Consider the following 26,545-nt stretch of genomic DNA (forward strand, 5'->3'; position numbering starts at 1 on the left):
ACTATTGAAAAGTGTGAAATTTTATTTGTTCATTTCATTAGTTAGTCTACTGAAGTTGCAAACAAGAACAACACATATGGAAATCTATTTGGTAGTAAATCCTAAAGTTTAATATATATACAACGTAACCCACTAGTGTTGCTTCTATGTGTGTTTATCCAAGAGAAATTAGTTCGCATTTCCGTGAAAATCACTGCAGGGCATGGAGTGTCCATGCCTCTTGTGGTCTGCAGGGACTTGGGAGGCTGTTCCGATGCCCGGGAGGCTGGGCATCCTGCCCTGAGACTTGACATTCATCAGAGAAGGAGGTGCTGTGAGTCAGAAGGGCAGCTCTCCCTGCCCGTGTGTGTGCACTAAGAACCCTGACCACCTGTTGCTCTGCTAAACCCCATATAAGCATCCTTCACTTTTGAGTGTAGACTAGGTAAGATTTAAGGTGTCTGCTGTTGTCATGAAACAGTATCAGGCAGTACAGGGAAGCCTCCTGGTTCCAAATTCTCACCGAATGAAAATGTAGAAATGACCATATCTTTCCAAAGTAAGAAAACTGAATCCAAACCAAAGCTATGGAATGACCGACAATGTGTCCAGAGAGTTCTTAGAGAGACAGCGTTTTGTAACTGAGTCAGCGTGTGGGGTTGTCCTCTCTTAGCTGTGGAGTTCACCGAACTTCATTTGGTTTGTTCCTGATTACTTTCTATTATTGCTTGTTTTCCTCTTGTTGGAATAATCTCAAGTGCTTTTGCAGCATTGTTAAGATATAAACGCTCATTTTTAAATTAGCAAATTAATACCAGCACCTTGCGTTTGCAAGATGTCTTAAACTTTAAAAATAGTTCACATTACATATTTGATTGTTTGAAATGATGGGAATATTGCATACGGGCTATTAACTATATTCTACAGGTAGGACAATTGAGATCCATTGGCTGAAGAAGGTGTGCAGTTACATGGCTGCTCATTATGGCAAAGACATGGAGCAAAGTACAGACTTCGCCCGCATGCAGGTCAAAGTGCTGGAAATCCTGAGTCTGGGAATTGTCCCCTCCCTGCAACTCCCTCTATCTTGCACCTATGGTTGGCTTCAGCTTCACTGTTTCATATCTGCCTGTGTTCTCCTGTCACTTGCTCATTCACGGGTCCAAGGCTGCTTTTTGTGTCCTGACATTTGGGTGAGAAACAGCAACGTTTATGTCCTGGGATTCTGCTCTGGAACCCACATTCCATCTCGGTAGTCAGTGGTCCTCTTCTTCCCTCCTCAGGGAAGCCTGCCTGGTTGGATCTGGCCATACATCCCTCTAAGCCAATATTCAGTTTCCTGCAGGGCCAGGCCAGCGTGTCAGAGGAAAGCCCCGCTCACACCCTGGCCAGGAATTAGGCAACAAAGCCCTTGTCATGACTCTGCATTTAGACCACGAGCAAGTTAGGTAGTTTCTGTCTTTAGTGCGTGATTTCACCAGATTGTAAGGAACTGCAAGTCATCTGTTTATTGGATATTTAATGTGGAGTGTTTGAGGCATCGGCTTACTTAGGTCACATTCCACGTGACGTACGTAAAATACATACTTCACTGCATTAACAGCAGACACTATGGTTGGCTCATTAAATTATTACTTAAGTGTGGTTTTGGTTACTTACATAATCAATAGAGTTCACATCAGCTTTCTACTATGTCCTGACATAACTCTGAGGCAAGTTGTATAAATTCTTTTCAGTGTTTGACTTGGGTTTAGTTGTAAAATCACAGCTCAATTGTTGTTTGAATACAGTTGACCTGATGACAGGAGGAGGGTCCTAAGTCAGCCCTGAGACTAATGCCGGGACGCTCCTGTCCGGGTAGTAGTAGGGGTCAGTGCTGTTGACAGTGGAGAACAGAGCTGAACCGTAAGGGGCCATTCACTGTTTGTTAGGGAGGACTGACAAAAGGGCGGCATTTACAGGATGTGGGCTGGGGCCAGCCTGGCATCCTGGGGGCAGAAGCCTCCTGCATGAGGCTGGGGGAGAGAGGAAGGGAAGCTGAGGAAATACGGGAACCTTGATGTGTGACCGGATCTGGGACCGAGTCGGGTCTGCACCAGTGACGGGGGTGGTCTTCCCGAGCCGGCTGCTAAGGGCTGCTGAGTTTGCCCATCGCTTTGGCTATGTGTGCAGGATGCCTTTGCTTGGTGGGTGTACGAGTTTCAGTGTCATTCTGACTGCCTCCACCGTGACTTACAAGGGTGGAAAGTCAGTTTCCCTCTTTCAGGGGAAGTCTGCACAGGTGAGTGCCCGGGAGGTCGAGTGCTTCCATTCCACTGGCTTGTCCAGGGTTTCGTTTTCTAACTTTTGCTCTCTCAACACCCCCAGGGTTTAGTACTGCCGAGGATGGCTGTTCCTTCATTCTGCCTTTGAGCCCGAGACAACATTCCTTTCTGCCTCTGTGCTTCATTGCTCCCTGCACTCTGTTGCCCGTAACTTGGTCGCGTGGCTACACCTCGGTGTAACGTAGGCCGTGGAAAATGCTGTGTTAGTGGCCAGACATATCCCCAGCTGAAATGCAGATGTTCTGTTGTTAAAAGCTGAAGAGGATTTTGCGGCATAAGCTCTTAAGCATGGGACCTGCCACAGAGTCCTTAGTTTTGTTGAATGAATGGGTTAGAATTGGGCCCTGTTGACTTGAAGGAGAAGGGAGGCCTCCTCCGAGGTGGGACCCCCAGGGGTTAGTGAAACGCACAGAGAGGACTCAGAACCGTGAGCTGCCCACACACTCAACATGAGGCCTTTCCAAAGGCTGTGGACGTCTGGGTAGAATGTAGAGAATAAAGCAGGAGCGAGGCTTGCAGAGACTGCTTATAGGTCAGGCCGTGGTTAGGGGGGAGAATCCTGAGAAATATTTGGAGGACTGACGTCTAAAGACCCCGAGAGATACTGTTTCCTGAAAGACAGTAGAAATGGATGAAATGATACTGGGGAAAGGATAAAACATTAAAGAGGACAAAGTAGAAGATGTAGGGTCCAAGGAGTGTGTCTGAGGGGAGAGAACTGACTGTTGCCAGTGTTAGGCTGCTTCTGAGCGTCGGGTCAGACTGGTGTTCTCCGAGGGTGTGTGCCCTGCTCCAGAGTGGACCACTCGGAACACGCCGTAGGGGCAGGTTCTGTGATGGGTGTGGAAGTGCATCCACTTAGCGGGAGGCAGTGCTTGTAGCTGAGACTTGATATTATAGTGAATTATTTACCTTCTACTATTTTGATGCTGAGATTGACATCTTAAAAAAGATCAGGTATGATTTCTGTCAACAGTAAAAAAGAAAAAGGACATTAATTTCTCTAAGTAGCTTCATTTAGGTTAGGTTTTATAATCAGCAAGTCTTGTGAACCACATCTGGTCAGTAGGAAAGTTCAAATCCAGTCTAAAAGGAAAGGATTTTTGAATAGGTCGTTTTACATTCTCTGGAGTCCTGTGTATGTGTATGGTGGAAAGGAGAATCTTCCCAGACTCACTCAGGGAGCTCGGATTCTGGCATCTGTGTTACATGGTCCCTCTGTGTTTACTTCTGACCTGTTACACTTACACTGTCTAATAGGGAACAAATTGGCATGTAGCTTTTTTTTTTTTTTTGAGGGAGGTTGTTTTTGTTTTTTACTGACCCAGAAGTCAGGTTCGTTCAACAGCCAAGGAACCTTTGACAAAGTGCCATCTTAACTTCCTTTTTTATATTTTGCCCTTAAAAAAAAAAAAAAAAAGGAAATCTAGGTCAAGGCTAAATGAGTTTAGCAGTATGTCTGGAGTTGTTAGATCTTCTTGATCAGTGTTGCCCAATAGAAATATAATGCAGTTCTAAATGTTCTAGTAGCCACATTAAAAATCCACAAATAGGTGAAATGAATGTTGATGGCAGATTTAATTAATACAGAGCATCTAAAATACCGTCATCTGAACATGTAATAAATATAAAAATTAACAAGCTATTTTGCATTATTCTCCTTTCAAGTCTGTGCGTGTTCCAAGCACTCAGGTGGCCGCGTGTGCAGCTGTTTGGTGTTGAGCACTCATTGTTCTGCTCATTTGAAATGTGGACACTAGTCTGCTGCTTGCAGGTCTTCTATTAAGGACTCATTAAGGGTTTCTCCCTAATTTTAATTATGGGAGTTAACACTGGTCACTATTTCTGATAGGGATGTTTAGTGAATTAGTGTTACACTGTTTTGCTTTTTCACTGTTAGGCCCTAAAGCATGTGAGTGGGAACTAAGGGCCCATCTTTCCTTCCCAAAGCACTTGACTTTCAATGTGACCTGAGATTTCTCGATTATATTTGAAATTACTAGTGGGTTGGCTCATGAAGAGTGAAGTTTTTCTCACTCATTACATTTTCTTTCTCCAGTTGATTCGAGCTTCAATGTCCGCTCTGTTGTGATAGCTTTGGGGCTGTCATGTGAGAAGAGGGGAGATGTTATCATTTTCCTGCCAGGCTAGACTCAGATGCTCCTTTAAATAATCTAGACAGCCTTTATTTCACTTCATGGAGGTGCTTGGCTATCACCTTGTTGTTATTGTAATCAATTATCAAATCTAAAAAAAATAAACATATATTTCTGAAGAAGTAAGTAATAATTGTTTCTTTTAAGATTATTTTTATCCTTTAATTCTTTTTCCTATATCACTTATTCAGAGGTAAAATGGATCACCTAAGATGATCAAATTACTGCTTTTAACTTGGTTTTCTTTAAGATAAAAAAGCTGTTAAATTATTCCTGAATGTGTTGTTCTACATGACCTCTGTTGCTTTCCTCACAATAATTTTTTTCTGACTTATTTTAGAAGAATAATCTGTGATTTAAAATGGCTCTACTATTGAACCTGAGGCTCCACATAGGATGCTGAGGGCCGCTGGGACCCCGCGGCCTCACTGGGACCTGCTTCGGTCGTTAAGCCCTGCGGTTGTAGGGGAAGGCGTGGGGGCTTATGCGTAGACTTGGGGTCAGAGTCTTCATCATTCTGGTCTTGCTTCCCAAGTCTCTTAGTCTGTTCAGGCTTCTGTAACGCAATACCCTAGACTTGGTGGCTTATGAAGAACAGAGATTTGTTTCTCACGGTTCTAGAGGCCCGATGTCCAATATCAAGACACCAGCAATTCAGTGTCTGGAGAGGACCCTCTTCCTGGTTCATAGGCGGCTGTCCTTCTGCTGTGTCCTCACGTGGTCGAAGGGATGAGGGTCTCTTTTGTGGGCACTCATCCCATTCATTGGGGCTCCACCCTCATGACCTAATCCCCTCTCAAAGGTTCCAGCTCCAAGTACCATTACAGTGGGCATTAGGTTTCAACATACTAATTTTGGGAGAAGAAACATTCAGTCTGTAGCATCTTAGTACTGTCCTTTGTGCCTGAGGAAGTTCTTTGCCCAAGTGGCTCTCAAACTTAGTGAAGGGCCAGTCTTTCTTTAAATCCCCAACTCATGTCCTGATACTTTTGGAAAATACAATATGTATGAATTACTAGAAAATTGAAATTAGAAATTTTATAGCAATTTGATGGAGGAATGTTTTATCTGTTGAACCTAGATTGCATATCTCTCTTTGGGTTTTTGTAACATTTTCTCTCAATTTCTGTACATATTTATCCCTTAGGGGGACAGATAACACACAGGACTGGCAGCAGCCTGTGACCACATTTTGAGCAGGTAGCAGGTAGCAGGTAGCGATGTCATCCTTACATCGCCCACTCTGTGATGTGTATCTTCCATTTTATAGGCTAGGACACAAGGATCTGAGCGATTTAGTAAGATGCTCAAGGATATGACAGACCTGGAGCTGGAATTCTGACCCAGAATTGCTGCTAACCCACAGGGATCTCTGGTGGAATTAGGAGCAGTGTCCTTACCCCAGGGCTGGCTAGCTTCCTGCCTTCCCTCTGTGCTTGTGTTGGAGGATAGGACGCTGTTCCAATGTGCCTGGCCTCCCCTCCCCAGGATAGAAAGGGGGAAGGGGGCAGTGGGAAGACAGGGTAAGGGGCACTGAGACTTGTCTCTTTGTCATTTTATTGTGCGTTTTCACAGAATGGTGGTTGAAGTTGAAAAAGCAAAAAAAAGTTATTGAAAATTGCTGGCTTTCAAGATGTGTTCAACCTTAAGCTTTTGGAGTGCCTGTCAATTTAATTACTGTATATTGTCCTGGGACTCCAATTGTCCTCATATGTGGAATCTAATTTATTTATTTATTTATATATCTTCATTGGAGTATAATTGCTTCACAATACCATGTTAGTTTCTGTTGTACAATAAAGAGAATCAGCCATATGCATACGTATATTCCCATATCCCCTCCCTCTTGCGTCTCCCTGCCTCCCTCCCTATCTCACCCCTCTTGGTGGTTACAAAGCACCAAGCTGATCTCCCTGTGCTATGCAGCTGCTTCCCACTAGCTATCTCTTTTACATTTGGTAGTGTATGTATCTCCATGCCACTCTCTCACTTTGTCCCAGCTTCCCCTTCCCCCTCCACATGTCCTCAAGTCTATTCTCTACATCTGCATTTTTATTCCTGTCCTGTCCTGCCCCTAGGTTCTTCATAACTTTTTTTTTTTTTTAGATTCCATTTATATGTGTTAGCATATGGTATTTGTTTTTCTGACTTACTTCACTCTGTATGACAGACTCTAGGTCCATCCACCTCACTACAAATAACTCAGTTTCATTTCTTTTTTATGGCTGAGTAATACTCCATTGTATATATGTGCCACATCTTCTTTATCCATTCATCTGCTGATGGACACTTAGGTTGCTTCCATGTCCGGGCTATTGGAAATAGTCCTGCAATGAACATTCTGGTGCCTGTCTCTTTTTGAATTATGGTTCTCTCAGGGTATATGCCCAGTAGTGGGATTGCTGGGTCATATGGTAGTTCTATTTGTAGTTTTTTAAGGAACCTCCATACTATTCTCCATAGTGGTTTTATCAATTTACATTCCCACCAACAGTGCAGGAGGGTTCCCTTTTCTCTACACCCTCTCCAGCATTTATTGTTTCCAGATTTTTGATGATGGCCATTCTGACTGGTGTGAGGTGATACCTCATTGTAGTTTTGATTTGCATTTCTCTAATAATTAGTGACGCTGAGTATCTTTTCATGTGCCTCTTGGCCATCTGTATGTCTTCTTTGGTGAAATGTCTATTTAGGTCTTCTGCTCATGTTTTAATCAGGTTGTTTTTTTGCTATTGAGCTCCATGAACTGTTTGTATATTTTGGAGATTAATCCTTTGTCCGTTGTTTCATTTGCAGATATTTTCTCCCATTCTGAGAGTTGTCTTTTCATCTTGTTTATGGTTTCCTTTGCTGTGCAAAAGCTTTTAAGTTTAATTAGGTCCCATTTGTTTATTTTTGTTTTTATTTTAATTACTCTGGGAAGTGGGTCAAAAAATATTTTGCTGTGGTTTACATCAAAGAGTGTTTTTCCTATGTTTTCCTCTAAGAGTTTTATACTGTCTGGTCTCACATTTAGGTCTTTAATCCATTTGGAGCTTATTTTTGTGTATGGTGTTAAATAGTGTTCTGATTTCATTCTTTTACATGTAGCTGTCCAGTTTTCCCAGCACCACTTATTGAAGAGGCTGTCTTTTCTCATTGTCTGTTCTTGCCTCCTTTATCATAAATTAGGTGACTATATGTGCATGGGTCTATCTCTGGGCTTTCTATGCTGTACCATTGATCTATATTTCTGTGTTTGTGCTGGTACCATACTGTCTTGATTACAGTAGCTTTGTAGTGTAGTGTGAAGTCAGGATGCCTGATTCCTCCAGCTCTGTTTTTCTTTCTCAAGACTGCTCTGGCTTTCAGGGTCTTTTGTGTTTCCATACAAATTGTAAAAAATTTTTGTTCTAATTCTGTGAAGAATGCCATTGGGGGACTTCCCTGGCGGTCCAGTGGTTAAGAGTCCGCCTTCCAATGCAGGGGACGTGGGTTTGATCCCCGGTCGGGGAACTAAGATCCCACATGCCTCAGGGCAATTAAGCCCATGCACTGCAGCTAGAGAGAAGCTCACATGCCGCAACTAAGACCTGATGCAGCCAAAAAATATAAATAAATAAATTTTAAAAAAAAGAATGCCATTGGTAGTTTAATAGGGTTTGCACCTAATCTGTAAATTGCTTTGGGTAGTATAGTCATTTTCACAATATTAATTCTACCAATCCAAGGATATGGTATATTTCTCCATCTGTTTATGTCATCTTTGATTTCTTTCATCAGTGTTTTATAGTTTTCTGATTACAAGTCTTACACCTCCTTAGGTAGGTTTGTTCCTAGATATTTTATTATTTTTGTTGTGATGGTATATGGGAGTGTTTCCTTAATTACTCTTTCTGATTTTTGTTGTTAGTGTATAGGAATGCCAGAGGATTCTGTGCGTTAATTTTGTATCCTGCAACCTCACCAAATTCATTGATTAGTTCTAGTAGTTTTCTGGTGCCATCTTTAGGATTTTCTATGTATAGTATCATGCCATCTGCAAACAGTGACAGCTTTACTCCTTTTCCAATTTTACAAATTGTATACAGATTATACAAATTATAAAAATTCCAATTATGCAAATTCCTTTTATTTCTTTTTCTTCTCTGATTGCTGTGGCTAGGACCTCCAAAACTATGTTGAATAAGAGTGGCAAGAGTGGACATCCTTGTGTTGTTCCTGATCTTAGTGGGAATGCTTTCAGTTTTTCACCATTGAATATGATGTTTGCTGTGGTTTGTCATATGTGACCTTTATTATGTTGATGAAGGTTCCCTCTATGCCCATTTTCTGGAGAGTTTTTGTCATAAATGGGTGCTGAATTTTGCTTTTTCTGCATCTATTGAGATGATCATATGGTTTTTATTCCTTAATTTGTTAATATGGTGTATCACATTGATTGATATGTGTATATTGAAGAATCCTTGCATACCTGGTATAAATCCCACTTTATCATGGTGTATGATCCTTTCAATATGCTGTTGGATGCTGTTTGCTAGTATTTTGTTCAGGATTTTTGCATCTATGTTCATCAGTGATATTAGTTTATAATTTTCTATTTTTGTGATATATTTTTCTAGTTTCGATATTAGGGTGATTGTGGCTTCATAGAATGAATTTGGAAGTGTTCCTCTCCAATTTTTTGGAAGAATTTGAGAAAGATGGGTGTTAGCTCTTCTGTAAATGTTTCATAGAATGCGCCTGTGAATCCATCTGGTCCTGGACTTTTGTTTGTTGGAAGATTTTTAATTACAGTTTCAATTTCATTATTTGTGATAGGTCTGTTTATATTTTCTAATTCTTCCCTGTTCAGTCTTGGAAAATTGTACCCTTCCAAGAATTTTTCCATTTCTTCATGGTTGTCCATTTTATTGGCATATAGTTGTTTGTAGTAGTCTCTTATAATCCTTTGTATTTCTGCAATGTTAGTTGTGATTTCTCATTCTAATTTTATTGATTTGTATCCTCTCCCTTTTTTTCTTGATGAATCTGGTTAAAGGTTTATCAACTTTGTTTATCTTCTCAAAGAACCAGCTTTTAGTTGTATTGATCTTTGTTATTGTTTCCTTCGTTTCTATTTCATTTATTTCTGCTCTGATATTTATGATTTCTTTCCGTCTACTGACTGGGTTTTCATTGTTCTTCTTTCTCTAGTTGCTTTAGGTGCATGTAGGTTTAGATTGTTTGTTTGAGATTTTTCTTATTTCTTGAAGTGAGATTGAATTGCTATAAACTTCCCTCTTAGAACTGCTTTTGCTTCGTCCCATAGGTTTTGGATCATTGTGTTTTCTTTGTCATTTGTTTCTACGTATTTTAAAATTTCTTCTTTGATCTCTTCAATGCTCTTTTGGTTATTTAGTAGTGCCCTGTTTAGCCTCCATGTATTTGTGTTTTTTTTACAGATTTTTTTCCTGTAATTGACTTCTCATCTCATAGTGTTGTGGTCAGAAAAGACGCTTGATATGATTTCAGTTTTCTTAAATTTTCCAAGGCTTGATTTGTGACCCAAGATGTGATCTGTCCTGGAGAATATTCCATGTGCACTTGAGAAGAAAGTGTATTCTGCCACTTTTGGGTGGAATGTTCTATAAATATCAATTAAATCTATCTGATCAATTGTGTCATTTAAAGCTTGTGTTTTCTTATTTATGTTCTGTTTGGATGACCTGTCCATTGGTGTAAGTGGGGTGTTAAGGTCCCCTAATATTATTGTGTTGCTGTCGATTTCCCCTTTCATGGTTTTTAGCATTTGCCTTATGTATTGAGGTGCTCCTATGTTGGGTACATAAACATTTATAATTGTTATATCTTCTTGGATTGATCCATTGATCATTATGTTGTGTCCTTCCTTGTTTCTTGTGACAGTCTTTATTTTAGGTCTATTTTATATGATATGAGTATTGCTACTCCAGCTTTCTTTTGATTTCCATTTGCATGGAATATCTTTTTCCATCCCTTCACTTGCAGTCTGTATGTGTCCCTAGGTCTGAAGTGGGTCTCTTGTAGACAGCGTATATATGGGTCTTGTTTTTGTATCCATTCAGCCAGTCTGTGTCTTTTGGTTGGGGCATTTAATCCATTTACATTCAAGGTTATTATTGATATGTATATTCCTATTACCGTTTTCTTAATTGTTTTGTGTTTGTTTTTGTGGGTCTTTTTCTTCTCTTTTGTTTCCCACCTAGAGAAGTTTCTTTAGCATTTGTTGTGAAGCTGGTTTGGTGGTGCTGAATTGTCTTAGCTTTTACTTGTGTGAAAAACTTTTGATTTCTCTGTTGAATCTGAATGAGATCCTTGCTGGGTAGAGTAATCTTGTTGTAGGTTTTTCTCTTTCATCGCTTTAAGTATATCCTGCCACTCCCTGCTGGCCTGTAGAGTTTCTGCTTAAAAATCAGCAGGTATCCTTATGGGGATTCCTTTGTACGTTATTTTTGTTTTTCCCTTGCTGCTTTTAATACTTTTTCTTTGAATTTAATTTTTGTTACTTTGCTTAATATGTGTCTTGGTGTGTTTCTCCTAGGGTTTATCCTGTATGGGATACTCAGTGCTTCCTGGACTTGGGTGACTACTATTTCCTTTCCCATGTTAGGAAAGTTTTCCACTATAATCTCTTCAAATATTTTCTCAGACCCTTTCTTTTTCTCTTCTTCTTCTGGGACCCCTATTTTTTGAATGTTGTTGTGTTTAGTGTTGTCCCAGAGGTCTCTGAGACTGTCTTCAATTCTTTTCATTCTTTTCTCTTTGTTCTGCTCCTCAGCAGTTATTTCCACCATTTTGTCTTCCAGCTCACTTATTCATTCTTCTGCCTCAGTTATTCTGTTTTTGATTCCTTCTAGTGTATTGTTCATTTCAGTTAGTGTTTTGTTCATCTCTGTTTGTTTGTTCTTTAGTTCTTCTAGATCTCTGTTAAATATTTCTTGTATTTTCTCAATCCGTGCCTCCATTCTATTTCCAAGATTCTGGATCATCTTTACTATCATTACTATGAATTCTTTTTCAGGTAGATTGCCTATTTCCTCTTTATTTGTTTGGTCTTGTAGGTTTTTACCTTACTCCTTCATCTGTGACATATTTTTTTGCCATCTCATTTTTTTTTTTTAATGAGCGGGATTATGTTTCGGTTTTACTGGTTGTTTGGCCTGAGGCTTCCAACACTGGAGTTTGTAGGCTGTTGGGTAGAGCTGGGTCTTGGTGCCGAGATGAGGACCTCTGTGACACCTCACTCCAATGAATATTCCCTGGGGTCTGAGGTTCTCTGTTAGTCTAGTGGCTCAGACTTGGAGCTCCCACTGCAGGAGCTTCAGCCCAACACCCTGCTCATGAACCAAGACCCCACAAGCCATGCAGGGTAACCAAAAATAAAGAGAACAGTAATGAAGAGTAAAAAATCAAATTAGACTAGGAAACTAACAGATATGTTAGAAAGAATGTAAAAATAAAAATATAGATGAAACAACAACTGGAATGTAAAACAGAATCAAAATAGTAAAAAAAGAGGAGAAGAAAGAAAGAAAAAAAAAAAAGGGTGGAAAAGGCCTTGGATGTGGAGGGCGAGCCTAAGCAGGGGCAGGGTTTGGGTGGTGGGTGAGGCCTATGCTTAGGACTCACAGGGTTGGAAAAAGCCCTTGGGGGCGGGTGGTGAGTGGGGCTTAGGCTCAATGGAACTGAAGGGGCCCAGGCGTGCCTCTGGTCTCACAGGGTGGGAGACCCCACCTAGGAGCACAGCAGGCTTCACGTGCCAGAGTTGGCAGGGCAGTCACCCTCTGCTCCTCTCCTGCTCCTCGGGTCCTGGATGGCCTCTCCCACCTGCCTCTCCTCTTCTCCCCCAGCCTCCCTCCTATGCCCCCAGGACCCACGTAGCCAAGGAGGGTGCTTTTTTTCTGTGGAATCTAATTTAAAAAAAAAAAACATACAAATGAACTTATTTACAAAACAGAAAGAGACTCACAGATATCGAAAACAAATGTATGGTTACCAAAAGGGAAAGGTGGGAGGAGAGATACATTAGGAGGTTGGGAGTAACATATACACACTAATATATATAAAATAGATAACCAAAAAGTACCTACTGTATAGCACAGGGAACTCTATTCAATGTTCTGTAATAACCTATATGGGAAGAGTATCTGAAAAAGAATAGATATGTGTATATGTATAACTGAACAACTTTGCTAAACACCTGAAACTAACACAAAATTGTAAATCAACTATACACAATAAAAATTTTAAAAAATGAATAAGATTAAAAAAATTTCTAGGCAGGGAGTTCCCTGGTGGTCCAGTGGTTAAGACTCCATGCTCCCAATGCAGGGGGCCCGGGTTCAATCCCTGGTTGGGGAACTAAGATCCCACATACTGCAACTAACTGCTCACCACAACTAGAGAAGCCTGCCTGCTGCAACAAAGAGCCCATGTGCCGCAACAAAGATCCAGCACAGCCAAAATAAATAAATAAAATTTAAAAAAGTCTCCATGCACATTCAGCCAGGTAAAAAGTGTTCAAGATAACAGAGAAAATAAATTAATATTGAAAGATCTACAAAAATATTTATGAATAGATTCCCATTGTCCTAGCTGCTTCTATAACCGTACTTCTATCGTGAGTTCCCAGTACTGGCTCAGTTATAAATTACATGAAGAAATAAAGGAATGTATAGACAGTGGAGCTAGGCCAAAGATATCTCCTTGATGCATTAATTGTTCAGACCAAAAATTAGTTAATGTTAATTTTAAACACATTTCAAGTTATGCAGCCTAATTATATTAACTATGTTAGGGTCCTGAAAGTCTTGTCTGTGATCACATATATGAACACTTTGGTTTTATTCTGTCTCGAGGCCTAAGATTGTTCCTGGTCTGGACAGATGTATCATTCATCATGTAGAATGCCAGGAAAGCAAATTTAAATGGAGAAATCATTTACAGTTATTGGAAAACTACTCAAAGCTAATTGGGGTCTGATTTTTTTTTTTTAAAGAAATTACATGGGAGGAAAGAAAGATAATATTAATTATCTTGTGGAATTAAATTCAGTAAAGAAAAAAAGCCACATGTTTTATTTATGACAAAACATTTAAAATGCCTTCTTAAATATTTAACTTCTATAGTTATAACTATTTGCTAGGACATTGCTAAGTTTCACATGCATTATCATGTTGAATATCTGCTACAGCTTTTTTTTTTTTTTTTTTTTTTTTTTTCTGGTACGTGGGCCTCTCTCTGTTGTGGCCTCTCTTGTTGCGGAGCACAGGCTCCGGGCGCGCAGGCTCAGCGGCCATGGCTCACGGGCCCAGCCGCTCCGCGGCATGTGGGATCCTCCCGGACCACGGCACGAACCCGTGTCCCCTGCATCGGCAGGCGGACTCTCAACCACTGCACCACCAGGGAAGCCCCTACGGGTTTTTTTTTTTTACATCTTTATTGGAGTATAATTGCTTTACAATGGTGTGTTAGTTTCTGCTTTATAACAAAGTGAATCAGCTATACATATACATATGTTCCCATATCTCTTCCCTCTTGCATCTCCCTACAGGTTTTTGAAGTTGATGCTGTTGGTATTTTTTTAGGTAAAGAAACTGAGATTTTATGATGTTGGAGCAGCTTTTCCAGAAAGCATAAAAAGCAAACAGGAGAGCCTTAGGCCCTTGTGGTCCATGGGCTGGAAGCACTGGCATCACCTGGGAACTTGGGAGAACCTCAGCCCCACCCAGACCTAGGAACAAGTCTGCATTTTTATTTTTTTTAATTTATTTTATTGAAGTATAGTTGATTTACAATGTCGTGTTAATTTCTGCTGTACAGCAAAGTCATTCAGTTATACATATATATACATTCTTTTTCATATTCTTTTCCATTATGGTTTATGGCAGGATATTGAGTATAGTTCCCTATGCTATACAGTAGAATCTTGTTGTTTATCCATCCTGTATACAATAGTTTGCATCTGCTAATCCCAGCCTCCCAGTCTATCCCTCCCCCAACCCTTCCCCACTGGTAACGATAAATTCGTTCTCTAAGTCTGTGACTCTGTTTCTGGTGTGTAAATAAGTTCATTTGTATCAGTTTTGTAGATTCTGCATATGAGCAGTATCATATGATATTTGTCTTTCTCTGCCTGACATAATTTCACTTAGTATGATAATCTCTAGTTATATGTATGTTGCTGCAAATGGCATTATTTCATTCCTTTTTATGGCTAAGTAATATTCCATTGTATATATGTACCACACCTTATTTATCCATTCATCTGTCGATGGACATTTAGGTTGCTTCCATGTCTTAGCTGTTGTAAATAGTGCTACAATGACCTTGGGGTGCATGTGTCTTTTAGAATTATGATTTTCTCTGGGTGTATTCCCAGGAGTGGGATTGCAGGGTCATATGGAAACTCTATTTTTAGTTTTTTAAGGAACATCCATACTGTTTTCCACAGTGGCTGCACAACTTACATTCCCATCAACAGGGTAGCAGGGTTCCCTTTTCTCCACATCCTCTCCGGCATTTGTTATTTGCAGACTTTTTAATGATGGCCATTCTGACTGGTGTGAGGTGGTACCTCATAGTTTTGATTTGCATTTCTCTAATAATTAGCAATGTTGAGCATCTTTTCATGTGCCTGTTGGCCATCTGTATGTCTTTGGAGAAATGTCTATTTAGGTCTTCTGCCCATTTTTCGATTGGGTTATTTATTTATTTATGTTATTGAGTTGTATGAGCTATTTGTATATTTTGGAAATTAAACTCTTGTCGGTCACATCATTTGCAAATATTTTCTCTCAGTGTGTAGGTTGTTTTTTCCTTTTGTTTATGGTTTCCTTTTCTGTGCAAAAGCTTGTAAGTTTGATTAGTTCCCATTTATTTATTTTTACTTTCATTTCTATTGCCTTGGAAGACTGACCTTAGAAAACAATTGTTGATTTATGTCAGAGAATGTTTTGCCTATGCTCTCTTCTAGGAGTTTTAAGGTATCGTGACTTATATTTAAGTCTTTAAGCCATTTTGAGTTTATTTTTGTGTATGATGTGAGGGAGTGTTCTAACTTCATTGATTTACATGCGGCTGTCCAGCTTTCCCAACTCCACTTGCTGAAGAGCAGAGTCTGCATTTTAAAAAGATCCCACGTAATTTATGTGCATGTTGAAGCTTGAGAAATAATGCTTTATTTTACAGATTCCATGTTCATAATTCCTACAGAGTCCTTCGTCAAAGGAATGTCTAAGATAAAAACTTCATTAAGAATATTAACTGACTCTGATATGAATTTGGAGAGATTTAAAGTAATCCCTTTTTTCTGGTTATATGTCCAAATTTTGTGGATTTCAAATAAATTTTTTCTTCCAGTTTTATTGAGCTGTAATTGACATACGGTACTTTATAAGTTTAAAGTGCACAGCATAATAATTTGACTCATATACATCAAGAAATGATTACCACAATAAGTTTAGCAAACATCCAGCATCTCTTAGAGAAAACATTAAAGGAAAAGAAAAAAATTAAAATCGACTTGGAATGGCTGAGATGATGCAGTAAGAAGACCTGACCTCACCTCTTCCCATGAGGACCTCAAAATTACAACTATTTATAGATCAACTGTATGAGAACAACCTGAGGACCAGCAGAAGAGATCGTTTACAACTAAAGGCATAAAGAAGGAGCCACAACAAAAGGGGAAGGAGGGGCGGATATGAGGTTTAGTGAAGACCCATGCCCGTGGGCAGGTGAACCTCAAACAGGAGGATAATCACAGTTGCAGAGGTTCTCCTCAAGGAGCGAGGGCTCTCAGCACCACTTCAGGCTCCCAGCCCGGGGGTCCTGCACTGGGAAGATGAGCCCCGAGAATATTTGGCTTTGAAGGCCAGCAAGCCTTGCTTTAGGGAGTCCCAGAGGGCTGTGGGAAAAGACAATTTGTCCTTAAAGGGCAGAGTCAGGAGGTTGAAAGGAGCCTGGGACAGACCCTCTTGCTGATGGTGGAGAGTCTCCAGACAGGCTGAGGTAGCTGGGGCTCACCCTGGGGACAAGGACAGGCCTTTCAGGAGCTCTTTCTCCGTGTGGACACTGGAGCTGGTAGGCGCCATTTTGGAGTCCTCCCTCTAGCCTATTAGTGCTGGGACCTGGCCCCCCCATCCAATGGTCAGCACCAGTCCTGGCATGTCCCAGCTAAGCAGCCAACTGATCAGAGACACAGACCCATCCACCAGCAGGCCGCCTGCCCTCAGCTCCCTCATCCCCTTGTTGCCCAGGACCTGGCCTTGACCAACAGAGGGGGCGTGAATCAGCCCCACCCACCAGTGGGCCAGCATTAGCACTAGGACACCCAGCGCCCTCCAGCTAGCTGTCAGGACCCAGACATGCCCATCAGTGGGCCGACACCAGATCCCTGGGTCTGGAATTCAAGACCCCAAGACCCAGCTCCACCCACCAGCTGGCTGACAGAAGCTATGGAACCCCCAGAATCCTGCAGAGAGAGATCCTAGGACACAGCTCTACCCACCAGTGGGCCAGCACTTTCCCTGGGACCCCTTGGGCCCTGGTCCTTCACAGCAGATGGCTGACACCAGCTCTAGAATCACCGGGCCCCACAGCCAGAGAGCCTGGTTCTTGGCTCTGCCCACTAGAGGGTCTGCACCAGCCCCAAGATGCCCTGGGCCTTGGTCCTACCCATCAGTGGGCTGACACCAGCTCCAAGAAACCCTGGACACTGCAGCCAACTGCATCAGGAACTGCCCCCACACATCAGTGGACCAGAACCAGGCCTTGGAAGCTCCCTCCACCCCACCTTCCACACCAGGCCCCAAACTCACTCACAAGCAGGCTAACACTGTCTCCCGGAAACCTCTAGCCCACAACCATCCACCCCAGTATCTCCCCTGCCAACCACTGGGCCAGCACCAGGACCAGGACTCCCTGGGCCCTGCAGCAAGCCATGCCTGGGCCCAGCCCTGATCAACAGCAGGTGCAGCCTCCACACTAGGCAGGGCCTGGCAACCAAATGGGCCAGGGTGCAACTTCACCTACCAGTGCCCCCACAGCAGTCAGTCCCCCACAACAAAAGCACCCACATGACCCACTGAGGGGGCACCCCTGGAGCACTTAGGGGAGTATGTTTCCTGCTTAAGTCCACTTCTCCAACATCGGGAAATGTAACCAACCACCAAATATATAGAAATGAAAAGAGAATTAGGAAAAATGAGGTGACAGAGGAACATGTTTCAAATGAAGGAACAAGATGTAACCCCAGAAGAAGGACTAAGTCGGGTGGAGATAATCAACCTCTCTTCAAGATAATGAAGGTAAAGATGATCAAAGAACTTGGGAGAAGAATGGATGAACCCTGTAAGAAGTTAGAAGTTTCTAAGAAAGAGTTAGAAAGTATAACTAACCAAAGAGCTGAAGAATAAAATAACTGCAATTTAAAATACACTGGAAGGAATCCATGGTAACTTAGATGATACAGAGGAATGAATCAGCAAACTGGGATACCAAATAGTGGAAATTGCTCGAACAGAATAGAAAAAAGAAAAAAAACTTGTAAAATGAGAGTTTGAGAGACTTCTGGAACAACATCAAGCATCCTGATTCTCACATTATAGGGACCCCAGGAGGAATAGAGAGGAATAAAGGGACAGAGAAGTTATTTGAAAACCTATTGGCTGAAGAGTTCCCTAACCTGTGAAAAAAGGTGACATCCAGATCCAGGAAACACAGAGAGTCCCAAATAAGATCAACCCAAAGATGTCTACACATTGTAATTAAAATGGCAAAAATTAAAATAAAGAGAGAATATTAAAAGCAGCAAGGGAAAAGCAACTAGTTCATACAAGGGGACTCCCATGAGGCTATCACCTGACTTTTAGCCGAAACGGCAGGCCAGAGGAAGTGGCATGATATATTTAAAGCAGTGTGAGGAAAAAAACCTACAACCAAGAATACAGTACCAGGGAAGTCTATCATTCAGATTCAAAGGAGATATAAAGAGTTTTGCAGACAAACGAAAGCTAAGACAGTTCAGCACCACCAAACCAGCTTTACAAGAAATGCTAAAGGGACTTTTCTAGAAAGGCCACAACTAGAAATATGAAAATTGCAAAAGGGAAAATCTCATTCATGAAGGCAAATATACATTAAAGGTAATAGATCAAAATTAGTAGAGAGGTTAAAAGACAGAATTAGTAAAATCATCTGCATCCACAATAAGTAGTTACAGAAACATGTAAAATATGATGTCAAAAACAGTAAACTTGGTGGGGGAAGTAAAAATGCAGGATTGCTAAAAGATATTTGAATTAAGAGATCAGAAATTTAAAATAATCACATATAACTAAAAAGCTACAGTAATCAAAACAGTATGGTATTGGCACAGAAACAGACACTTGGATAAATTGAACAGGATAGAAAACCCAGTAAGAAACCCATGTACTTACGGTCAATTCATCTACCACAAAGGAGTTAAGAATACCCAGTGGTGATAAGGCAGTCTCTTCAATGAGTGGTGCTGGAAAACTGGACAACTACATGGAAAAGAATGAAATTAGAACATTCTCTAACACCATAGACAAAAATAAGCTCAAAATGGATAAAGACCTAAATGTAAGATTGATATTCTAAAACTAGAGGAAAACATAGGCAGAACACTCTTGCACATTGGCCTTAGCAATATTGTTTTTGGATCTGTCTCCCAAAGCAAAGGAAATATAAGCAAACATAAACAGGTGGGACCTAATTAAACTTAAAACCTTTTGTACAGCAAAAGAAACCATCAACCAAATGAAAAGAGAACTTACTGAATGGGAGAAAATATTTGCAAATGATATGATCCATAAGGGAGTAATATCCAATGTATATAAATAGCTCATACAGCTCAACATTAAAAAAAAACAACCTGATTAAAGAATGGTCAGAAGGGCTTCCCTGGTGGCGCAGTGGTTGAGAGTCCGCCTGCCGATGCAGGGGATGCGGGTTCGTGCCCCAGTCCGGGAAGATCCCACATGCCACGGAGCGGCTAGGCCCGTGAGCCATGGCCGCTGAGCCTGCGCGTCCGGAGCCTGTGCTCCACAACGGGAGAGGCCACAACAGTGAGAGGCCCAGGTACCACAAAAGAAAATAATAATAATAAATAAATAAAAATAGAAGTTTAAAAAAAAAAAAAAAAAAAAGAATGGTCAGAAGACCTGAATAGATATTTTTCCAAATAAGGCCAACAGGTAGATTAAAATGCTCAACATGGTTAATTATCAGAGTAATGCAAATCAAATCCACAGTGAGATATCATCTCACACCTGTCAGAATGGTTATCATCAAAAGGAACACAAACAACAAATGTTGGCGAGGATGTAGAGAAAAGAGAACCCTTGTACACTGTTGGTGGGAATGTAAACTGGTGCAGCCACTGTGGAAAACAATATGGAGGCTTCTCAGAAAAACTAAAAATGGAACTACCATATGACCGAGCAGTTCCACTCCTGGGTATATGTCCAAAGAAACCCAAATATGCTAATTTGAAAAGATACATGCTCTGCAGTGTTCATAGCAGCATTGTTTTCAATAGCTAGGATATGGAAGCAACCTAAGTGCCCATCAACAGATGAATGGATAAAGAAGATGTGACATATATATATGTGTCACATTTCTAGATGTATCTCTCTCTCTCTCTCTCTCTCTGTGTGTATGTGTGTATATATATATATATTTATATTTATATATATATATATATATATAAAATGGAATACTACTCAGCCATAAAAAAGAATGAAATAATGCCATTTGCAGCAACATGAATGGACTTGGAGGGCATTATGCTAGGTGAAATAAATCAGACAGGGAAAGACAAATACTGTATGATATCACTTTTATGTGGAATCTAAGAAACTAGTGAATATAATAAAAAAGAAGCAGACTCACAGATATAGAGAACATACTAATGATTACCAGTGGGCAGAGGGAAGAGGAGAGGGTCAATAAAGGGGTAAGGGAATAAGAGGTACAAACCATAGGTATGAAATAAGCTACAAGGATATATTATACAACATGGGGAATATAGCCAATATTTTATAGTGACTACAAATGGAGCATAACCTTTAAAAATTGGGAATCACTGTATTGTACACCTGTAACTTATATAATATTGAATAGCAACTATACTTCAATAAAAACAAATTAAAAAGTAAAATAAACACACATATACACATATATATGTGTATATATTTTATATATATAATATATACAGAGAGAGAGAAAAATTGTTATTGTTGTATATAAACCTCATGGTTACCACAACCCAAAAATCTATACTAGATAACACAAAAAATGAGAAAGGTATCCAAACATAAGATAGTTAACACATCACAAGGGAAGTGAACAAAGAAAGAAAGGAACAAAAAAGAATTATAAAAACAATTAATAAGGGAGATTGGGATTGACATATACACTACTATGTATGAAATAGATAAGTAATGAGAACCTACTGTATAGCACAGGGAACTCTACTCAATACTCTGTGGTGATGTAAATGGGAAGGAAATCCAAAAAAGAGGGGGTATATGTATATGTATAGCTGATTCACTTTGCTGTATAGCAGAAACTAATACAACATTGTAAAGCAACTATAGTCCAATGAAAATTAATTAAAAAAACAATTAACAAAATAGCAATAAGTACATATCTATCAATAATTACTTTAAATGTACATGGACTAAGTGCTCCAATCAAAAGACATAGATTGGCTGAGTGGATACACAAACTGGACCCATATATATGTTATCTACAAGAGACTCATTTCAGATCTAAAGACACACACAGCCTGAAAGTGAGGGGAGTAACAAGTATTCTGTACAAATGGAAATGAAAAGAAAGCTGGGGTACTAATACTTATACCAGACAAAATAGACTAAAATGAAGACTGTAACAATAGATAAAGAATGACATTAAATAGTGATCAAGGGATCAATCCAAGAAGTTACAACAATTGTAAGTGTATATGTACCCAACGTAGGTCCATGTAAATACATGAAGAAAATATTAACAGACAAAAAGGGAGAAATTGACAGTAAATAACAGCAGACTTTATAGCCATTCTGACAGGTGTGAGATGTTATCTTATTGTGGTTTTGATTTGCATTTCCCTAATGATTAGTGATGTTGAGCATTTTTCATGTGTCTGGGGGCCATCTGTATGTCTTCTTTGGAAAAATGTCTATTCTGGTCTTTTGCCCGTGTTTTAATCAGGTTGTTTGGTTGGTGTTTTTTTGTTTGTTTTGTTTTGTTTTTAAATAAATTTATTTATTTATGTATTTTTGGCTGTGTTGGGTTTTTGTTGCTGCACATGGGCTTTCTCTAGTTGAGGCAGCTCTCTACTCTTCATTGTGGTGTGCGGGCTTCTCACTGCCGTGCCTTCTTTTGTTGTGGAGCATGGGCTGTAGGTGTGCAAGCTTCAGTAGTTGTGGCTCACAGGCTCAGTAGTTGTGGCTTGTGGACTCTAAAGCTCAGGCTCAGTTGTTGCGGTGCATGGCCTTAGTGCTCCATGGCATGTGGGATCTTCCCAGACCAGGGCTTGAACCTATGTCTCCAGCATTGGCAGATGGATTCTTAACCACTGCGCCACCAGGGAAGTCCCTTGTTTTTTGTTTTTTATTGTTGAGTTGTATGAGTTCTTTGTATATTTTGGATATTAACTCCTTATCAGATACATTGTTTGGATGTATCTTCATCCATTCAATTAGGCTGCCTTTTGTTGTTGTTGTTGTTCTTAGTTTCCTTCACTGTGAAAAAGGTTTTTAGTTTGACGTAGTCCCATTTGTTTAGTTTTGCTTTTGCTTTTCTTACCTGAGGTGACATATTCAAAAAAATATTGCTAAGACTGATGTCAAAGAGCATATTGCCTGTGTTTTCTTATAGTTTTATGGTTTCCAGTCTTATATTTATGTCTTTATCCATTTGAGTTTATTTTTGAATATGGTGTGAGAAAGTAATCCACTTTGATTCTTTTACACGTAGCTGTTCAGTTTTCCCAACATCATTTATTGAAGAGACTGTCTTTTCTCCACTGTATATTTTTGCCTCCTTTGTTGTAGATGAATTTGACCATATAAACTCAGGTTTATCTTTGGATTCTCTATTCTGTTCCGTGGATCTGTGTGTCTGTTTTTTTATTCCAGTACAATACTGTTTTGATTATGGTAGCTTTGTTGTGTAGCTTGAAATCAAGGAGTGTGATACCTCCAGCTTTGTTCTTTCTAAAGATGTTTTTGGCTATTTGGAATCTTCTGTGTTTCCATGCAGATTTAGGCTTATTTATTCTATTTCTGTGAAAAATGACTGTAGCATTTTGACACGGATTGCACTGAATCTGTAGATTGCCTTCTGGAATATTCAAATTTGCTAAATCTGTATTTTCTGCTTTTCATCTAAGCGTTTTAAGATCATTTTGTAAGAGTCAACTCGTTCATCTCCATTATATATATGGTCACTGGATTCTTAAAATGTTATAGTTTGATAGCTTCAAGTTCTTGTTATTCAGTGTATTAAAGGGGGGGAGAGAGAGAGAGAGAGAGAGAGAGAGAAGTGATGATGGTGGTTTCTTTATATTAGGTTGAATAACTCTGGGGAACTGTGGAGGAACTGATCCTTTTAGACATGTGTTCTCTCCTGTATGTATGCTTTTTGGAAGGTGATCAATAATTATTATTCCTGTCTATAATCTTTGGCATTTAAATGTAACATACAGTTTGTAGTCAAGTTCATTTCAATTATAAGAGGAAAAGCAAGTTTCAGGTATGAACTGTGAAACAGTCTGTGAAGAGGCTATGTGACCTACCCTTATTTATGAGCCTCTCAGGTTTAAAAGGCAAGAGAGTGACATGCAAATAGCAGCACTTTTAGAGATAATACTGGAGAATGGATGGGAAGACATGAGAATCGTTGTTTATTCTATAATCACCTGGAAGGCTTTTTAAAATGCTGATTGAGTCTTTCTTTGCCTAGATCTTCTAACTAACAGCTTTCTGACAGAGATTTTGCATCTTTAATAAGTTCCCAGGTGATTATGGTGCCCTCTCTTGCAGGAAATACACCTTGGGAACCACTGGACTAGAACTGGGAAGTCTGGTTAGGATCCTTTGCATTGATCTCTGTAAGTTATAATACAGAAGTAAATGCTGACAGTAGATTTAGGGAGGAAGGGGTAGATTTCAAGGATAGAGCAGACTTACAACTGACAGGACTTGTCAGACCAGAACATGCAGGTGAAGGAGAGGGGATTGGATCTAGAATGATTTCTGGATTTCTAACTTTGATGGTGGACTGAAAATCGTGGTGCATGATCTCAACATATGGAATAAAAGAGGAGAAGCTGAGTAGGTTTTTGGGGTGGGCTTGATGACAAGTTTGGTATTAGACATGTCAGATGGAGGTTTATGTGGGTAATTGAAGTGGAGATATTTGTTAGAAAAATAGGATACTGCTGAGGTTAAGATGCTGTTAAAAGAACACAGTTATATAAGTGCAGGCATACATGTTGATGGAGGAGAAAATATAGGTCATACATTGAAGAGAATATGGAGCTGAGAGCAGAACTCTGGGATATGCCAATATTTAATGTGAAATCAGAATAGTTCACCTTAAAAAAGCCTGAGCCAGACTGGCAGGAATCCTGGAGTACAGAGGGTCAACTTTAAAAATAAAATAGCCAGTTTTCTCAGCAGCATGAGTTTATTTGGTAATAACCAGGGGAATCGTAATTGGGGAAATAAATTCAAGCTTTTGACCACAGGGAAATGCGGAGAACAAAGGGCAGGAGCTTTTATAGAGAAAAGGGGCAGTGGGCGGGGCTCTCCTCTATAAAAGTTCATTGGAGGAAAGTGGGAGTTCAGGTTTCTCATTGGCTGAGCTGTGACATTGTCCATTGGCCGAGCTTGTTGCTGGGCGGTAAGAACATCTCCCTTCCTCCTGCCGGGGAAGTAGAGACTCCTTCCCGGTTGGAGGTGCGAGGACCCTCTCTTCCCCTTTGGGTGATTGACCCCCAGTGGTAGGCGTGAGAGCTCCCTGTGCAGGCCTTCCAGACGCCAGTTTTAATTGAGGGTTAGAAATTAATTTTCACCAGAATTTTTATAAGGGTGTAATAAACATGTCAGCACAGCAGGAAGGTCAGACGACATACGGATGCAGATGTGCTCATTGTAATTAGGAACCGGCGGGGGGTGGGGTGGGGGGAGATAGGAAACCTTAGGAAAAGCAGTTTTTTCAGTGTAGCACAGATGAGACCCAGATTCTATTTATTTGAAGTTAGAAACATTTTTAGAACAGAATACATGCCTTCTGCTTTTCTGAAATTAAGTTTCTATTTTTTCAGCTCGGAAGAGGAAATTGTTATTGATAAAAATAGTTTAGGTATGAATGGATTCAAATTCAAGTTCTAAGCTGAATTAAATAAAATGTTTAAAGAGCAAACTGAGAATCAGTTTCTATGTCTTTCCTATTAGGAGGCGCTGCTTCTTGTGGGGTGTTAATGTCCCTTTCCTCAGGAAGCTTTCAGAAATGACTGTGGGGTTTTTGCGGTTGGTTCTCCTGGAAGGGATTTGTCTTTTTCTCCACCCGTTTCCCTGATAGAGAACAAAGAATGCTCTTATTCCTGTTGAGAATATTATCTTACACTGTGATTTGTTTGACAGCTGGGCATGATTATTTTATTAGTTTCCTAATTGATCAACTTAGGGCAGCTGTCACTTCTGGAATTTGACCTTAACATTTTTCCTTTCCTCCAGTGTTTTTCTAAGCAAATTTATAACAAAATGCTGAGAGTAAGTAGAAATTGCTGCTCTACGTAAGATCAGTTATCTGAGATAATAGTGTCATAAGCAGGATTTATCAGTGATGTGTTATAGTCTAGAAAACATAATTTAAACCTGCCTACATCTGTGTTAGGAAACTTCTCATGGGTTGTGTGGATTGACTGTTCCGGACTCTCTGGAAGGATTTGAGATTGAGCTAACACAGCCCGTTAGATTTGATGATTGTATCACAATTAATTAGTTGGAAAGTTCCTCCCAAAATGTGGGCCAAATGCAAAACGAGAGCAAATTCCAGTAAAATAGTGAGCTTTCTAAAAAACCTTCATAAAAGCACATTTTCTATTTTGTGGTCAAACTAATCTGATCTCACAGATTCTCTGCGTACTTTTATTTTTTCCCTTTACTTATTGGCCAGTGTTTCAAGGTTCTGCATTTAAAAACAAAGAACACTTTTTAAATCTCAGGCTGCAAATGATCAGGTGTGTAACTGTTATTTTACAGAGACCAAACTAACTTCCTAGATGGTTAGAAATTTCAGTGATGGCAGATCAGGCTCTTACAAGGCAGGTAAAGAGCCTGATGCTGAGGCTGCTGGTGAACAACAGGGCAAAGGCAGGGCTTTTGAAGACGGGAGAAGCAAAACCCAAAAGCTTGTTCACATCAGTTCTGGTACTTTAGCTGTTCTAAGTTATTTGTTCTTCATTTAGGATAAAAATAACATGCTCTTAAGCCTATCACTGAGTTCAAATAACATTTCTCCCTTTTCCTTTCTTTCTTGAACAGGTTGTCAAGTTACTAAGCAACAAAAGGTCACAAGCAGTTGGAATATTGATGTCTAGCCTTCACTTAGATATGAAAGATATACAACATGGTAAGTGAAAAATAAAAATTCAGCTTTTGAATACTCAAATTTGGGCCAAAGGATGTGCTGCTTAGTGGTAAAATTATTTCATACTTAGACTCTCTGTGTAGATTAAGATGAGTATGTTTCCTGTAACTGCTACCAAACTTTCTACCATGATTGTTTCTGGAAAGGTTACGAGTAATTTGGCTTCTGTGTTATTTCTGTATCTTGCTAAGAGCATGATTCTCATGTGACATGTTTAGTGTGCATTAGCAAATATTTAATTTTTGACTCATGAGAAATACTAGTCCCACTGTGCTCTGTACCTGATTTGACTTCTCTGTGCCATGTCCAAAGAGGGACTGGTGAACACTGGTGAGATCCAGATGTGGGCCGTGCCTCAGCCCCTGATGATACCTGGGGAGGATAGTCCACAGGAGA

At 40.0% G+C, this 26,545-nt stretch overlaps 1 protein-coding gene across 1 annotated transcript in view; it reads left to right on the top strand.

Moving 5' to 3' along the window:
• FMN2 (formin 2) overlaps positions 1-26,545 on the top strand; it is a gene marked incomplete at both ends in the record, with an annotated part of 325,661 nt that overhangs the window by 152,644 nt on the left and 146,472 nt on the right. The window contains one exon of the mRNA XM_082854885.1: positions 26,044-26,131. Coding sequence (XP_082711011.1) covers positions 26,044-26,131 — 88 coding nt within the window. The remainder of the gene's footprint in view (positions 1-26,043; positions 26,132-26,545) is intronic.

Source organism: Leucopleurus acutus, assembly GCF_964270905.1.
Source record: "Leucopleurus acutus genome assembly, chromosome: 14".
Taxonomy (NCBI): domain Eukaryota; kingdom Metazoa; phylum Chordata; class Mammalia; order Artiodactyla; family Delphinidae; genus Leucopleurus; species Leucopleurus acutus.